This window comes from Portunus trituberculatus, chromosome 9 (assembly GCF_017591435.1).
Source record: "Portunus trituberculatus isolate SZX2019 chromosome 9, ASM1759143v1, whole genome shotgun sequence".
Taxonomy (NCBI): Eukaryota; Metazoa; Arthropoda; class Malacostraca; order Decapoda; family Portunidae; genus Portunus; species Portunus trituberculatus.
Genome location: NC_059263.1, coordinates 10790403 through 10802825, shown reverse-complemented (window position 1 = coordinate 10802825; position 12423 = coordinate 10790403). Strand labels below are relative to the sequence as shown.

Below are 12423 nucleotides of genomic sequence, written 5' to 3'. Positions count from 1 at the left end.
CTAGGATGCACAGAGGCCCTGTGTTGAACATGGAAATAAGTCTTCAGAGAAGAATTGTGTACAATGTTAGGTGAGGTCACACACACACACACACACACACACACACACACACACACACACACACAAAATCGTGAAGCGTTCTACACACACACACACTTTATCTAATGTGTACATCAAATTGATAAAGAGTAATGGTAGGTACACACCGAATGCGATGCTACGCGATGCACGCTATGCGGTGGACGGACGCTCGCTATGCTTGCTACGTGAGTATTCACATTGGAAGCGATGCCGCCGAGCTTTGTTTTCAGACAAGGATAATATGAAATCCCAGTAACTTATTAAACTTCAACTAGAATAAAGAAAACAATGAAAATCCCAATAAACTTCCCCTAGAATCAAGCAAACACTCTAGAGAATCTAGAGGAAGTATTTTTTTGTTTTTGCTTTTTTTCAAGGGTGTTTTCATAGGTGCAGTAAAGATCATTAGTGTTTGGAAGGATGTTTTTTTTTTTTTTTTCTGTACAAGTGAAAGTTGGAGTTTTCTACCGTGTGTTTATGAATCGAGTGGAATTGTTAACAAGTTGGACGGTTTGTAAAGTTGACTTCTTGATTTTAGTGAAAGTTTAACAAGTTGCTGGGATATTAAGGGTGTTTTTTTTTTTATTCTAGTGGAAGTTTACAGGGATTTTCATTGGTGTTTTCTTTATTCTACTTGAAGTTTAACAAGTTATTGGGATTTTCTAGAGCAGCGGTTCCCAACCTTATTTGTCCCGTTCCCCCTTTTCCAGTCATTGTTTCACCTGTGGACCCCCTACAACGAAATAGGTTAAGCCAAGAAAATTAATAAAAGATTTTTCTGCAAGAAATGAATATATTAATGTAAAATGCCTTCCATTGTTATGCTGATTAAGATGTAGGCCTATTTATATGAAATCAGAAAACATTCCGTTCAGCACTTTTTGATTTAAGTAAAACACATAGGAAAAATGTTATGTTAATGTTGTTATAGTTGTAGGTATTGTGTGCAAAAACTATCTTTATAATATTTGCCCTTTTTTGAGCTTGCAAGCACATGTATGAATAAAAGAATCACAAAACTGTATGAATACAACAAAAAATCACAAAAACAGCAGTGAATGAAACTTTTCATTGGTTGCGAAAAAGTATGTCACTTTATATTTCTCAATGGGACTTTTGTGGTTGTTTTGAGCAACCAGCTCATGAATCCTTGGCTCAGTGGCAGCCAGTGCACACCTCAAGTCATCTTCCACAGACAGCTTGTTCCTTGATTTTGTTTTTATTGCAAGTAATGAAGAAAACCCACTTTCGCACAGGTAGGTTGAAGCAAAAGGCAAAAGAACTCGAACTGCCAGATCACTTATTTTTGGATATGATTCCATCATTGAACACCAGAAGCTAGACAAGGAGTTTGACTGGAACACATTCTTGGCTGTTGAATCATGGAGAAGCTCAATGAACTCTTCTTGTGCGTCTTCTAACACATCATCAACCTGACATAAGAAAGGATTTTTTGCTAATCCTGCATGCTGAGGGCTCAAGTCAGGAAAGTAACGGCGAAATTCATCATCTAGCTGAGACAAGTGGTCCATGATTTCCTTGGACAAGGTACTTGAAAGCTGACCATCAGCAAGAACTTCATTCAATGATGGAAACATCATAAATTTTCCTACACTCACTCTCTTCTTATACAGCTCCAATTTGGCCAAAAATGCATGTATTGAGTCACAGTGGCTGAGCAAGTTTGAATCCTTTCCTTGGAGTCTCAAGTTCAGCTGGTTGAAGATTTCAAATATGTCCACAAGATAAGCAAGGCGGAGCTCAAAGTGTTCTGATTTCAATATCTCCAACAGGTCACATTTTTTCTGTACATCAAGAAACATTTCAACTTCCTGGCGAAGAGAGAAGAAGCGGGACAAAAATCTCCCTGCAGAGTCTGCAGGGAGATTTTTGTCCCATGACCATCCCAAGGGCCAAATTTGTCACATGGACCGTGAGTTTGACACCGCTGATACTGTTAGCTAATGTAGAGCAATTCTAACATTTAAGCATTCAGTTTTAAGGATTGTGAACAGTAGTATAAATTTTATTCTGAGCCGCATGTCTCCTAATTCCAGTATAATAAATTTAAAAATAAGTAGAATCTCTATGGACCCCTTGAAATTCTTCCATGGACCCCTTGGGGTCCATGGACCCCTGTTTGGGAACCACTGACAGCGTTTCCCAACCTTTTCCGACCACAGCACCCCTTGTTGTCATGTCTAAGCAGTCCAGCACCCCTAACTAATAATATCTTGTTATTAGAAGGGTATAAGAAAGTGAAGTGTGTGCATCACTTCCCAGCACCCCTTATAATTGATTCCAGCATCCCGAAGGTGCTATAGTCTTCTATTCAATGAAGTCCGTTTAGAGAGGGGTAGGTATAGTCGTTTACAACTTGCCAAATCAACCTTCGTACATGCGTCTCTCTTATTTATCATCCATGTGCTGTTTGAAAGTGATATTTTATGTATTGCGTGTATAGTAAAGGAAGTTACGTAGTACAAGGAGTGTCTATGTTTACGATGATAACGACGATTTGTATAAATTCTATGGCATGTGGCAGCGTTTTTTTTTTTTCCCATGTGCCACGTTGTTGTTGGTGGTGGTGGTGACCCCTTCCATCTCTCCGCTGGGTCAAGTCAGGCCAGGCCAGAGTTGCCAGGTTGGCGGTTTTCCCGCCAATATATATAAATATATATATATATATATATATATATATATATATATATATATATATATATATATATATATATATATATATATATATATATATATATATATATATATATATATATATATATATATATATAAAGGGGGTTTTCTGAAAGTTTGAGAGAAAATGGACCAAGGCTCCGGAGTATTATTTATTATTATTCATTTCGACTTTTTTCCACACTACCTAAATAATAATAATAATAATAATAATGATAATAATAATAATAATAATAATAATAATAATAATTACACACACACACAGAGAGAGAGAGAGAGAGAGAGAGAGAGAGAGAGAGAGATTAACAGATGGGTGGTGGGTCGGTACTTAATCTGATAATTGGGAGTCGAACTGGCACGTCGCACTCATGGGAATTTCAGAATGTGCCCTGCCCTGAACGGACTTCATGGAGTGGACGCCTTATAGCACTCCAGGTTGAGAAATGCTGCCTAGTGTGTGTTTGTGTGTGTGTGTGTGTGTGTGTGTTTTTTTTTTTTCTACTTTCATATTGACATACATACAAGTACATGCACAAGCATTTAAGGTAGATACACACCGAATGCGATGTTACGCGATGCACGCAATACACGCTATGCAAAGCTACTTGGCTTACAATCGCCTCTGTATTTTCAATGCGTGTGTTCACACCCGCTGTGAAGCTACGCGCGCTACGCCAGCTACATCGCACGCATAGCTTGACCAGTCGCCGACCCAGCGATTTTTTCAAAGCATAGCTCAGTTAGCGCACGCTCACTTGAGTACTCAGGGAGTCCCCCTGTCTGAGTATAGGCGTGCTAAGTGGAATGTTTTGATTCTAGTGGAAGTTTGACAAGTTGCAAGGAATTTCATTAGTTTTCTTGATTCTAGACTCAGGCAGTGGTTCCCAACCAGGGGTCCATGGACCCCAAGGGGTCCATGGAAGAATTTCAAGGGGTCCATAGAGATTCTACTTATTTTTAAATTTATTATACTGGAATTAGGAGACATGCGGCTCAGAATAAAATTTATACTACTGTTCACAATCCTTAAAACTGAATGCTTAAATGTTAGAATTGGTCTACATTAGCTAACAGTATCAGCGGTGTCAAACTCACGGTCCATGTGACAAATTTGGCCCTTGGGATGGTCATGGGACAAAAATCTCCCTGCAGACTCTGCAGGAGATTTTGTCCCGCTTCTCTCTTCGCCAGGAAGTTGAAATGTTTCTTGATGTACAGAAAAAATGTGACCTGTTGGAGATATTGAAATCAGAACACTTTGAGCTCCGCCTTGCTTATCTTGTGGACATATTTGAAATCTTCAACCAGCTGAACTTGAGACTCCAAGGAAAGGATTCAAACTTGCTCAGCCACTGTGACTCAATACATGCATTTTGGCCAAATTGGAGCTGTATAAGAAGAGAGTGAGTGTAGGAAAATTTATGATGTTTCCATCATTGAATGAAGTTCTTGCTGATGGTCAGCTTTCAAGTACCTTGTCCAAGGAAATCATGGACCACTTGTCTCAGCTAGATGATGAATTTCGCCGTTACTTTCCTGACTTGAGCCCTCAGCATGCAGGATTAGCAAAAAATCCTTTCTTATGTCAGGTTGATGATGTGTTAGAAGACGCACAAGAAGAGTTCATTGAGCTTCTCCATGATTCAACAGCCAAGAATGTGTTCCAGTCAAACTCCTTGTCTAGCTTCTGGTGTTCAATGATGGAATCATATCCAAAAATAAGTGATCTGGCAGTTCGAGTTCTTTTGCCTTTTGCTTCAACCTACCTGTGCGAAAGTGGGTTTTCTTCATTACTTGCAATAAAAACAAAATCAAGGAACAAGCTGTCTGTGGAAGATGACTTGAGGTGTGCACTGGCTGCCACTGAGCCAAGGATTCATGAGCTGGTTGCTCAAAAACAACCACAAAAGTCCCATTGAGAAATATAAAGTGACATACTTTTTCGCAACCAATGAAAAGTTTCATTCACTGCTGTTTTTGTGATTTTTTGTTGTATTCATACAGTTTTTGTGATTCTTTTTATTCATACATGTGCTTGCAAGCTCAAAAAAGGGCAAATATTATAAAGATAGTTTTTGCACACAATACCTACAACTATAACAACATTAACATAACATTTTTCCTATGTGTTTTACTTAAATCAAAAAGTGCTGAACGGAATGTTTTCTGATTTCATATAAATAGGCCTACATCTTAATCAGCATAACAATGGAAGGCATTTTACATTAATATATTCATTTCTTGCAGAAAAATCTTTTATTAATTTTCTTGGCTTAACCTATTTCGTTGTAGGGGTCCACAGGTGAAACAATGACTGGAAAAGGGGAACGGGACAAATAAGGTTGGGAACCGCTGCTCTAGAATCAAGAAGTCAACTTTACAAACCGTCCAACTTGTTAACAATTCCACTCGATTCATAAACACACGGTAGAAAACTCCAACTTTCACTTGTACAGAAAAAAAAAAAAAAAACATCCTTCCACACACTAATGATCTTTACTGCACCTATGAAAACACCCTTGAAAAAAAGCAAAAACAAAAAAATACTTCCTCTAGAATCAAGAAAACTAATGAAATTCCTTGCAACTTGTCAAACTTCCACTAGAATCAAAACATTCCACTTAGCACGCCTATACTCAGACAGGGGGACTCCCTGAGTACTCAAGTGAGCGTGCGCTAACTGAGCTATGCTTTGAAAAAATCGCTGGGTCGGCGACTGGTCAAGCTATGCGTGCGATGTAGCTGGCGTAGCGCGCGTAGCTTCACAGCGGGTGTGAACACACGCATTGAAAATACAGAGGCGATTGTAAGCCAAGTAGCTTTGCATAGCGTGTATTGCGTGCATCGCGTAACATCGCATTCGGTGTGTATCTACCTTAAATGCTTGTGCATGTACTTGTATGTATGTCAATATGAAAGTAGAAAAAAAAAAAAAACACACACACACACACACACACACAAACACACACTAGGCAGCATTTCTCAACCTGGAGTGCTATAAGGCGTCCACTCCATGAAGTCCGTTCAGGGCAGGGCACATTCTGAAATTCCCATGAGTGCGACGTGCCAGTTCGACTCCCAATTATCAGATTAAGTACCGACCCACCACCCATCTGTTAATCTCTCTCTCTCTCTCTCTCTCTCTCTCTCTCTCTCTCTCTCTCTCTCTCTGTGTGTGTGTGTGTGTGTGTGTGTGTATTATTATTATTATTATTATTATTATTATCATTATTATTATTATTATTATTATTTAGGTAGTGTGGAAAAAAGTCGAAATGAATAATAATAAATAATACTCCGGAGCCTTGGTCCATTTTCTCTCAAACTTTCAGAAAACCCCTTTATATATATATATATATATATATATATATATATATATATATATATATATATATATATATATATATATATATATATTGGCGGAAAACCGCCAACCTGGCAACTCTGGCCTGGCCTGACTTGACCCAGCGGAGAGATGGAAGGGTCACCACCACCACCAACAACAACGTGGCACATGGGAAAAAAAAAAAACGCTGCCACATGCCATAGAATTTATACAAATCGTCGTTATCATCGTAAACATAGACACTCCTTGTACTACGTAACTTCCTTTACTATACACGCAATACATAAAATATCACTTTCAAACAGCACATGGATGATAAATAAGAGAGACGCATGTACGAAGGTTGATTTGGCAAGTTGTAAACGACTATACCTACCCCTCTCTAAACGGACTTCATTGAATAGAAAGACTATAGCACCCCTTCGGGATGCTGGAATCAATTATAAGGGGTGCTGGGAAGTGATGCACACACTTCACTTTCTTATACCCTTCTAATAACAAGATATTAGTTAGGGGTGCTGGACTGCTTAGACATGACAACAAGGGGTGCTGTGGTCGGAAAAGGTTGGGAAACGCTGCACTAGAGGGTGGTAACCTTTTGGAATTTTTCCGCTGACAAGTGGGTCAGTTACTGTCTTTCCTGAGGGGATGAGGGGTGTGGTGTGTGAGGTCACAGCCTTGATCAGTAGTAATGAGCTCTGAGCTAGTATACTGGGATGATAACGGATGGTGATTGCGGGTCCGTACCTTGGTAGTGAATGCGCTCACACACACACACACAGAGAGAGAGAGATAGGTCGCCGATCGTGTTTTTAAGTATAGATCCTGACAATTGCAGGATTAGAATGTGTATGATCTCTCGTTCTTGCTGGAGGTTAGTGGTCTTGGAGGCGGTGGTGCCACCCACGCCCTCTTATGTCCCGAATGTTCCCTGGTAGGAACCAGGTTATCCAGTGGTTAAATTCTGTCTAGTCTTCTGGAGGTACCCCGCATGGTGTGCTTGAGCATCTTGAGGACCAGGCCAGGGTCTTGGTAATTACCCTGGAGGTCTATTAATTGTGGTCTAGCTGTGAATGTGTAGTGGTACCATTGAATGCATGGAGGAGAATAGTGACAGGGGCACAGTTCAGTTAAGTTGCAGAGATGTTCTGGGAGTGTCTGGGTGCGTGAGACATCAGAGGCGGTGTGTGGTGTTTGTCAGGGACAGCCTGTACATGTGTAGATTGAAGCGACTGTGTCCCATCCCAAATGGTCGCTACTGCGTCGCTCTAAGGTCGTTTTATGGATTTCGCTCCTATAGTGACTGCTGCAGTGTCTATAGGGTACGCTTGGTGAGTGAGTGCACCAGTGGTGTCGTGAATCTTGTTGTACTTCTGTACTATCAGGTGTCTTAAGTTGCTGTCTTTCCATAGGTACTTAGTGAGCAGGTCAGTGTGGTCTGTGGGCATTCAAGTTAATGGGAGAGGGGATGGGAGCAGGCCTCGTTTGCCACTCTGTCGGCCACGGTGTTGTCCCCAATACGGCCAACACCGATGTGGGAGGGGTCTCACCAAGGATTCTATATAGTATATAACTTTGGTCTCACTGAAGGTGGAGGTCAACTTATGAGATTGACAGTTGGTGTAGCAGGTAGTGTATTTGGAGTCAGAGGTAGTGGTGTGACATAAGGGAGTGATGTTGAATGAATTGGAAGGCTGAGTGAATCTGTGAAGAGTAACTTTAGGGGAGAGTGCGATTGATTGCAAACTTTAACGTTTAATGGCGAATAATTCTGCTGCAAGGATAGAGGCAGTAGCCGGCAACCTCCAGGCAGTGGCAATGAAGAGTGAAGGAATATAAATCGCTGCACCAACTAAGTGTGGGGAACGGAGGGAAAGACGACACAGGCGAGAGTCTGCACTCTTCAGTGTGAATAAGATGTAATGTGTGTCATCAGTGGGAGAAACGAGATCCTGCCAGCTCTAGACGCAGTTGTCCTATAACTCCTGTTCCTTCATTGTCTTTTATTGATCATTCATTGAATTTATTTGTTTACTGTATTAAATTGCAATTCTTGAAACTGTCTTTTTATCGTAATATATGCTAATGTAAGTCTCAAACAATATGTACAATGTTAACATTACGCAAATTTTGTTAAAGCAATTCAAATTGGGTACAATTGAACCGCATAATGTGAACATCAGGCAGTTTTTGCCTAATATTGAGAATTTGTAGACATTAAGGAAATAGCTTACCTAATGTCAACATTAGGCAATTTTCTGCCTACACTCCAACTATGTAAAGCACTCATCAGACAAGGACAGGAGAGAAGACAGGTAATAAGCTACCAACACCTGAGGCAAGGACAGGCGGCGGTCAACGCAGGAGTGCATCAATGTTTACACGTGGACCGGGGTACCATCTCGCGCTATGATAGAACACTTTAATTGTATCCGTATTCCGTATCCTTCCGTAATCCAGCCACTATTATATAACTCGTACATGAATCTGCTTTAAATATGATTATGTGTGGTAGAATATGTAAGGAATTAGGGAGCAATGAAAGATAATCTCTGCGCAGGAGTGGCCGTAAGGGAAGGAAAGGAGGTTATACAGACGCCTTGCCCAGCCTTCCCCATACATCCCTCTCCCTTCTCTCTCTCTCTCTCTCTCCCCCCCCCTCCACCATCCCGCGCTGCGTGCCGCTACCCTTGGCTACTATGCATTAAGGTACTTTTGGCAAGTCAACAGATACACGAGTTACACCACATTAAGTAACGACAGGCACGCAGCAGACTACAGGACGGGAGAACTGGGGTAGGTACACTCGGCTGGGACGTTTCAAGCTCGCCACACTGGTGTTAGAATACAAATAATGAGACTACAGGTAACTTTCATAGCTGTCGTACGGGTGGATGGGTTGTTTTGGGTTTGGTGGGTTATCAAGCGTGCCAGGCTACCGTGTTGTCAAGGAATGCCTTCAGCTACTTAGGGTCACCTCCACAGCCAGTCCCCTCTTGAGGGCGCACCACGCCCATCATACAATGCTTCTATCCCACGCTCCCTCCCTGCATACACACACTTCTTGTGTATTACTTTATTGACTCAAATTAGATAATATTGTCTATTTATATTAGTGTCATAGGAACAAAGATGTAGATAAGTCAAATAAGTATTGACTAGACATAACATTGTCATTGATTTAAGCACACACACACACACACACACACACACACAGGAACACTTAAGTGTTCTGCATCAGTTGGTTTGCATGTTACCTATTGTTTGATTTTTTGTGTAGGTTGCTAGGCAACCTAAGTTACATTATCTCATACCACTTGTGGATTGATAATAGTATTCCTTTCTAATTAAGTAATCATGTGACTTTTTGGGGGAAATTGGCATAATTCTGTAATAATTATGAGTTAGTCAATAATTCCATGTTTAATAAAGATAAATTTCAGTGCAGATGGTGATTGTAAAATTATTGTGGTTGTATTGTGCATCATGACTTTCATTTTTTTGTATTTTTGTTATCAATAATATATAGATCATTGCATCAGAATGGAGAATGAGTAGACAGGAGTGAGAATGATGGTCCCACATCTCAGTGCCTCTCCCACAGGCCAGCCCCAGGGAGATGAGTGGGAACGGGTTGGGCAGGAAGGAGAAGGGCAGCTATGGCTCGCCCCTCATGAAGCTGTCAGCGTACGTGCTTGCCTTGCGGCCATGGTCTTTCAGTGCCTCCTTGATGCCAGTGTTGCTGGGAAGCACGCTGGCCAGCAAGGCGACAGGGGACATAAGCTTTGTGGCACTCTTCACCACAGCACTCACAGCACTCTCGGTCCACGCTGCCGGGAATGTTGTCAACACCTACTTTGACTATGTGAAGGGCATCGATAGCAAGAAAAGCGACGACCGCACTTTAGTTGACCAGCTGCTCTCCAAAGATGAGATTGTGACTCTTGGCGTGATCCTGTACTCTGCAGGGTGTGTCGGCTTTGTCATCCTTACCATGGTGACTCCAGCACGTCTAGAGCACCTCGCTCTTGCATACTTTGGAGGCCTGTCTAGCTCCTTTCTATATACAGGTGGTGTTGGGTTTAAGTACATTGCTCTTGGGGATGTGCTTATTCTAATACAGTTTGGTCCCATGACTGTTCTGTTTTCATACATGGTGCAAGTTGGACATGTGCACTGGGCTACCATACTGTATGCTGTGCCTCTTGCCCTGAACACAGAGGCCATCCTGCACTCCAACAACACCAGGGACTTGGAATCAGACAGGCGGGCTGGCATAGTAACACTGGCCATCCTCATTGGGTCAACAGCCTCAGAGCTACTGTATGCTGTATTCCTCTTCACACCATACACCATGTTTGCTGTGTGGGGCATCAAGTACAGTGTGATGCTCTTCCTTCCACTCATCACCATCCCTGAAGCATTCCGGCTTGAACGTCACTTCCGTACGGGCAGTAAGGCAACAATACCGCAGAGGACAGCCAAACTCAATGCTTATCTGGGCTTCCTTTATGTGCTTGCGTGTGCTCTCTCGGACCCTGCCAAACTGCCCTACATTCTCGGATGATGTGCTGCTCTGTTTTCTCTCTTCCCTCTCCTGAGTTGTGTCCCTGTGCATTAATGTATCTTTTTTTGTACTGTGATGTGTGTACCTTGCCCTCCCTCTTTCCCTTCCCTCCCTTATTTATTGTATTTTTATAGGAAAGATGCAGCCGACAATATCAAATGTAGAGCAGTGACGACCATTTGGTTATTGCTGTAGTCTAGCTTGTCATGTATGTGACTGTGTGATCTGTGACTCTCCCACCACCTGTGTGCTGATGACCCAGGCGGACAGAGGCTCCCACTCCCCCTGTGTTGTGCTGTGAGGGGCCACCACTGGTACTTATTCAGTTTTGAAAACCTTGCATATCTAATAATAACTCAAGGCTTTCACCATAACAGGAATCTTTTTGAGTTTCCATGACAGATTCAATTATTTTCTTAATGTTCTTATGTCTTGTAATTTCTACACAAATAAGTTAATGAAGCAAGCCATCTCATTATACTGTCTGTCTATCCTATCTATAATACCATCTGTCTACCCTGTCAAAATTATAGTCTGGAAAGAACATGAAGAATAACATCCCTATTCCATGGATATAATGAAATGACACTAAAGTGGATACAGAGTAAGATGACAATTATCCTTTCATACTTTATCTTTATTCCTACTGTGAGGAATGGGAATGGGCCTCAGCCTGGTATATAGATTGATAGATGGATTGAAAAAAAAATTATTAGCTGACCTAGATTTGGATAAAGAACCTTAACACTGCCAACATGTACAAGGCCATGCTATTACTGCCAGAGACACATTGCTGGTGCACATCATGACACAATGTCAAGTAGTGTGCCACATTCCCTTCAATGTGTTTAGCATTTACTTTCCCATTCTTCATCTTGCATGAGAAGATAGAGCAGATCAGAGGATGTAATGATGTGACATAGTCCACTTGATAATCATCTTGGCCATCAGAAAAGGGTTATACTTATCTTTCTGTAACTTGTAAACCTCACTTTTTCAGTTTATTCCTTAACTTTTAGATGAGATCTTCCGTATTTCTGTGATGCCGCAAATCTGGGAATCACGTTAAGACAAAATGCAGTGGAGGAGAGTGTGGCAGTTTACTTGATTTCTGACCATGACCTCACAGACTCACAATCTTCCCTGATGAGTGAGGATGCTTGCCTTACATGTTAGTGAATCCTTCAGCTCACTCATCTTCTAATCTGTGTTGTATCTTTGTTAACTACAATAATGAAAGCATGACTCCTCTGACCTCTTAGTAATCCTAGATGAACAGAACTATATAGGCTAGTGTAAATTATTAATTGTTTACTTCTGCATTGTTGATGATGTCTTGAATTTGTATTATTTCATTAAGGTTCACAGATTGCAGCACATTTTAGCAAGCTTGATATGGTATGAACCAAGAGGTCTGCATGTCACAGAGATAGGGGAGTGTTACTATCAACACATTATACAAAAAGAAGTTTGGATGTTACTGATGAGGTGTAGGAGTGATGCACAGATGTGTCTCTGGAGCGATAAGTCTCTCTATAGTTTATTTGTAATTTTTATTTCTGATTCTCACTGATTTGAACATTGGTATGGTTTGTATTAATGATCAGGTTCTCAGAAGTGTTTGAAAAGTTAAGAAGGACAATGTTAGATGTGTTTCCATTCACTAATATGACTCTCCTTTGTTTAAATGTACATGTTGCGGTTATTTTGCGAAATCGGTGAATTTGCAAAATTC

At 41.1% G+C, this 12423-nt stretch overlaps 2 protein-coding genes across 4 annotated transcripts; one reads left to right on the top strand and one right to left on the bottom strand.

The window, feature by feature from the left end:
* Window positions 1-4267, bottom strand: LOC123501710 (protein ZBED8-like). Its single transcript, XM_045250715.1, has 4 exons — window positions 4250-4267; window positions 3871-4005; window positions 1176-1913; window positions 1-18 (listed from the first exon to the last, which is right to left on the bottom strand). The coding sequence occupies exons 1-4, from the start codon at window positions 4265-4267 to the stop codon at window positions 1-3; spliced, it is 909 nt and encodes a 302-aa protein (XP_045106650.1).
* A 4402-nt stretch (window positions 4268-8669) lies between these two features.
* LOC123501384 (ubiA prenyltransferase domain-containing protein 1 homolog) lies at window positions 8670-11937 on the top strand. 3 transcript variants are annotated; one of them, XM_045250195.1, is made up of 2 exons: window positions 8670-8830; window positions 9726-11937. In XM_045250195.1, the coding sequence occupies exon 2, from the start codon at window positions 9741-9743 to the stop codon at window positions 10686-10688; it is 948 nt and encodes a 315-aa protein (XP_045106130.1). In that variant the 5' UTR covers window positions 8670-8830; window positions 9726-9740; the 3' UTR covers window positions 10689-11937. The 3 variants fall into 3 exon arrangements, with proteins under 3 accessions (XP_045106130.1, XP_045106131.1, XP_045106132.1); XM_045250196.1 differs by having other exon boundaries at window positions 8678-8987; XM_045250197.1 differs by having other exon boundaries at window positions 8679-8917.
* Window positions 11938-12423: the final 486 nt, after the last annotated feature.

Coding starts and splice junctions, on each gene's coding strand:
- LOC123501710 (XM_045250715.1), bottom strand. Junction 1,914..3,870: donor CCAAATTTGTCACATGGACC/GTGAGTTTGACA, acceptor TCTCTTCGCCAG/GAAGTTGAAATGTTTCTTGA.